Genomic DNA, 5,666 nt, shown 5'->3' with positions numbered 1-5,666 from the left:
AGACAGCAGTCTGTGATGTCCTCATGCCAGAGAATCACAAGAGTATTGACAGCCTAATAAGTTACTGGTAAGATGATTTCCTTCTTGTTGTAATCAAACAACAAGGGCAAATACAGCACAGGAAACTACATGTGAATGTGAGTTTCAAATACTGAGATCAGAATAAATAAATAGGTGACTTTTGATAAATGAAAAGGTGGATTGCAGGAAATATGACCTGAAGGAATTGCAAGAAGGAATTGCAGAGTGGCAAGCACTTGACTTTTATCACCTAGTTTATTGTATCAGCCACAGATCAGCCGTTGCTCACTCCCACTCTTACCTCCACATGAAGCGGTGCCAGGCTTTCTCGGTGCTGCCTAGGTGGCTGTGACCGAGGGCTAAGAGAACAGTACTATTTCAACTTTGGAAGGGTTTTTCTCTGAAATAAAGACTACCCCAAATCGCTTCTTACCTGAATGCCTTACTTAGGAAGGGCAGCAGCTGGTCTTGCTGTATTTTCACTTTTGCTATGAAAAAAAATTGGCCCCCCTTAGAAAAATTATATCTAATGATTATATTGTTTTACAAGACACACAGCTCACACAGGTACAGCCCAGGACAGGGTAAGACAGGAGACCCAGTACTTTCAGGAATCCTGTCCAGTCAGACATCAGAACTGCCTCCTCTAAGCTGAAGATACAAGGCTCAAGTGCTCTATTGAAAATGCCTGCGAAGAGCTTCCCCCTCCACCCCCTCCAGCCCAGCAGAGAAGGCTTACTGCAGGAAGAGCTAGAACCATCCTCGTCCCATCACATGTGATTCCCTTTCTCAGGATCTGCATAAATGACCTAAGCATCTAGACTGAAGCAGTATGTTAGAAGGTTTTATCGCACTGACTGCCGAAGTCCTACAGCTCCCCCAGACTGTGTGTAGTGAAATAGAGTCCACAGTAGGTAGGAAGAAACCTTCTGATAGGACGTGCCAGAAAATTCTCATAATCATTTGTTATGTGTGGTTACCCATACGTAACCAACCTCATTAAATATCACCCAATTTTTTGCATACCTGCAATAAAGTCATTATTGCATCAAAGATTTGAGCCTGAGCCTATTTTTTTAATAGTCTCCTGTTCTGATTTGCTCACTGTGCAACAGAAATTTTACACCAAACTTAGGCAAGGGCTAATTAATTACTCCATTACTGAAAATATTAAGAGGTATAATCAGTAATGTTCCAAATAAGGTAGCATTTATAGACAAGTTCTGATTATGAAGTTTGCTACATTCTATAGAAAACTAGTGGGTATACTCTTCAAGAGAAGATCCATAGGCTAATTCTAAAGATCATTTTTTGTATCAAAGGTAGCAATATTTAGGCCTAAAATCTATTGGCAGCAAGCATCTCTGAATTTCAGATGTCTTAAGTATATTTGGAAAACTGAGTATAGGTGAGTATAGGTGAGTATAGGCTCAAGGTGCTAGCCTTGAGCACTGACCCTTTTGAAAATCACTCAATAAAAATTGCTGGAAGAGAGAAGAAAGTATCACTAAAGGAGTCGGAGTACAATTGAACCTGCAAACAAAGTAAGAGATTTCTTGTATGCCTATGTCCTTTTCGACATTCTGCAATCTTGAGTTCTTTCATTTTATATACTAAATTCATTGATTATAACACGTAGCAAGCTAGAAGTCTATCCTTTTTCAAAGGATTATTAAAAATATCAAGGCAGTTTAATAATGTGTCAGAGACAGGAGACCAAAATCCAATAATAAATGAAAATTCATGATTAAGAAAGAAGTACATTTTCCCTTCAAATTTTTAATAGGGAGTTATGAATAGTGGTTTTGTTATTTGATTTTTTTTTTAAAGACAAAAACATACAGGTCTCATTCATAAACTAGCACTGTGTAAACCATTGCAAATTGTAACATGCAGCAAATGCAGCAGTTCAGTATGTACTCCAGAGATTACGGTGGCAAAGGAATGACGCAGGAAGTCTCTGCTTCCTTCCTTAAAGTAAGTTTAAGATTACAAATTAATCTCAAAAGAGATTATGAGTATCTCGAAGAGTTAATGAGTATCTTAAAACTGCCTGCTTCTCTTAATTGTCCAAAGGCCAATTGATCCTCAAGTGTATAAAGTACCAATGCATGAAGATGAGCAGCAGAGCTGAGAGAGCCAGCAAACAAACAGCAGACAGGAACCAAGTGCTGTGTCTGCTTGGAAAGATGCCAAAAATTGGTTTTACCTTCATTCGGCTTTTTATGTTCTTACTTGGTTTCTCCACTATTTGTCTGGGAGTCCTTTGCATTTCCACGAGCTCCTATACATGCAGATGTGGAAATAATGAGCTGGTGTTCTATTGCCTGTTAACTTTGGGTTTCTTTCTCATTTTGACTGGCATTTTCTGGAGCACTTTCCATGAAGCCTTGAAATTCAGACGCCTCAGCAGTATCTTTATTCGAAACCCCAGCCATGGAGAGCTCCATGTCAGCACTATAGACAGGTATGTGTTGCAGACTGCTGCTGATGAACTGGGAGGGAGGGATGCTGCTTTGTAAATGTGCTGTGAGAAGAAAGTAATATAAGGTCTTTAGAAAATAAAAAAAAATATGTAGCCGTTCTATTATATTTCTATGGAGAGAACTGTAATCTGAAATTTGATTTTCTAAAGCAAGCAGCAATGTCCGAACAGCAATTTGTGCAAACAGTACATAAGGCAAGGTATAGTACAGGAAATGTAGCATGTTGCACAGAGCGGTCCAAAGTCATGCATGGAGGCAGCAGGTACAGCAACACCGACTTCAAGGAGCTCCTGCAGGAGCATCATTAGTTCCATCCCAAAAGACAATTCCAGATGTGCTGCTGTGGGATAGATGCCCATATTATTAACAATGAGGTATGTAGGGAGCTTCAGCTAGCTATATGGCTCCTGCTAAAGTTCTCTTGTGTAATCGTACCTTCTATGTCTGAGCAAACTCTGACACTTTGAGAGAAAGAGTTTCTTAAACTGATTGGCGCTAGGCCTGACAAAAGTCTTTAACAGGGTCACTGGATATGAATTACTTTTCCCAGACTGTTGTGGAAACCACACCAGAAACACTGATACTGGGTGCTCTAAAGATACTATAACAATAACACTTAGCAAATTTTGGTTAGATGAGCAGAAACATGCAAAATGTATTTCAAAACTGTGGAAAACAATGATTATTGTAATAACAAACAACTCACTAATTTAACCTACTTTGAACAGTGATATCTTTCTTCTTCCAAATCAAACTTCTCTTGGGCTCCTGTTGAAATACTCACAAGCACAAGTGTTCGTATGCCATGCGTGGAACCTCTCATGGGGAAAACTCATCTTTTTAGAATGCAGTGTTTTAATAAAACATTTTGTAGAAAGACACAGGTAACCATCCCAGATATGCCAGCTGTTTCATACTAATATATTCCATTGATCTAAACCTAGTTAAGTTTCCATTTGCAGTTTAGGCCTGATCTAGACTTTGGAAACGTAACAGACAAAGCACCTAACCAAGCTCTCTTGAGATAAATCACATTTCACCAGGATGTGTTTCTTTTTGGTTTGCTTTTTTCAGGTCTGACTTCTATCCCCCCTCCTATGAAGACAGCACAGATCCTGAAAAACAGACCTCCTCACTGCCAGTTGCCTCCACACTAAAACAGCAAGAAGTCATCAACATCCCTCCACCTCCGTATAGTGAAAGCAGTGCTGAGTTCATCAGTGAAACTGACCAGGAACAGGCACCACTGTACGAATCATCTGCGCAGCAGCTACTGCAGCAGCAAACAGGTGACCAAGACGCAGACCCCAGAGAGGAGTCTAATTCTCAGCCATCCACACAAGAAAACAGTTACCAACAGGATACAGACTGCCAAGGAACCCCAGAAAGAGCAATATCCGTCAGAACATCTGAGACAGGCAGTGGGTAAGCCCCTGCACCTGTAAAGTGGGGAAAGCTGGAAGAAGATGTATGTCAGCGATCCCTAATAGTACACCACTTAGGCTGAAATTGCCCAGGAAAAGCATTGATCATTTGTTTGAAGGGGATATATATATGTATGTATGTATGTATGTATGTATGTATGTATGTATGTATGTATGTATGTATGTATATACAAATATATGTATATACTTGTATACATATATGCATATATACATTTATACATATATAAGGTGCTCAGTATTTCAAAGCAGAAGGAATCTCCATAAAGACAGAAATGACCAGGCTGTATCTTGCAAAAGCCAACATCACTGGCAACAGGAGTTTCTTACGCTGCAAGGTAAATGAAGCATCACGCTGTTATCAATCTTAAATGTCTTGTGCCTCATAAGGAGTTTCGGCTGAGAGCCCTCGTTTGTGGCTTTGTAACGTAACATTAGCTAACTTGGGAAACCTATTAACTCGGCTTTAGTTTGGAATTTGTAAATTATTTGTTGTAAATGCTTATTTTTGTATCATATGCCTTTCAAGTTACTTGTTTTATTTTGGGGTACTAATAGCTGGTATTTTACTGTTGAATTCATTAATAAATTTTGTATTTAAAACAAATGCCTTGTACTTGCTTATATGATACGTGGCCTCCATGATTCAGGATAAGCACACAATACAAGACACTGAATACACTTCCTGGCTGCTAAACAGATGACCCTGGCTGTGCTCACAGCTCCTTGGAGGGAACTAGCAACTGCAGGAGGAAAAACCTTCTCTGACTCCTCTGAGCTGTCTCTATAAGCATTTCCTTCCACTGCAGCTTACCTGAGACTACAGGAACTAAAAAAAAAAGGGTCCCAGGCCCTCAAGACCACAGGAAAAGTCTGGTGCAAGGAAAACTTACCCTGGGTGGAGCAGGATCAGGTTAGGGAGCACTTAAAGGGCATGGGATGACTCTGGGTACGTGCATGGTGCTGAGGAAGCTGGAGGCCACCCTCCATTACCTTTAAAAGATTGTGGTGACTGGGAGAGGTTCCTGAGGACTGGAAGAGAGCAATTGTCACTCCTGTCTTTTAAGAGGAGGATCTGGGGAGTTACAGGCTGGTCAGCCTCACCTCAGTCCCTGGGGAGGTGATGGGGCAACCAGTTCTCGAAACCTTTGTGAAACCCATGCTCAATAAGGTGACTGGGAGTAGTCAGCATGGATTTATGCAGGGCAAATGATGCTTAACCAACTTGATGACCTTCTACAATGAGATGACTGGCTTGGTGGATGAGGAGAGAGAAGCGGATGTTGCTTGCCTCGACATTAGTAAGGCTTTTGACACCACCTCCATAGCATCATCATAGACAAACTGACAAAATATGGTTTAACTAAGTGGACAGTAAGGTGGATTGAAAAGTGGCTGAACAGCCAGGCCCAGGGAGTTGTGATCACTGTCACAAAGTCCAGCCAGAGACCAGTCACCAACAGTGTCCCCCAGGGTCAATATTGGATCCAATATTGTTTACCATCCTTCTTAATTATCTGGACAATAGATGACAGATGACAGAACACTGGAACAAGCAGCTGACACAACAGAGAGACCTGGATGGGCTGGAGAGATGGGCCAACAAGAACCTTACAGAGCTCAGCAAAAGGAAATGCAAAGTTCTGCCCCTGGGGAGCCAGTGGGCTGGAAAGCAGCTCCACAGAGAAAGACCTGGGGGTCACATACTGGAAAACAA

The 5,666-nt window shown here is 41.1% G+C and overlaps 1 protein-coding gene across 1 annotated transcript; it reads left to right on the top strand.

Moving 5' to 3' along the window:
* The first annotated feature begins 2,173 nt into the window (after positions 1-2,173).
* TMEM252 (transmembrane protein 252) lies at positions 2,174-4,040 on the top strand. Its single transcript, XM_040580675.1, has 2 exons — positions 2,174-2,488; positions 3,582-4,040. The coding sequence occupies exons 1-2, from the start codon at positions 2,211-2,213 to the stop codon at positions 3,934-3,936; spliced, it is 633 nt and encodes a 210-aa protein (XP_040436609.1). The 5' UTR covers positions 2,174-2,210; the 3' UTR covers positions 3,937-4,040.
* The last annotated feature ends 1,626 nt before the right edge of the window (positions 4,041-5,666 follow it).

This window comes from Falco naumanni, chromosome Z (genome assembly GCF_017639655.2).
Source record: "Falco naumanni isolate bFalNau1 chromosome Z, bFalNau1.pat, whole genome shotgun sequence".
NCBI lineage: Eukaryota > Metazoa > Chordata > Aves > Falconiformes > Falconidae > Falco > Falco naumanni.
The sequence above is the reverse complement of the archived record's forward strand: the minus strand, read 5'-3'. Positions and strand labels throughout refer to the sequence as shown.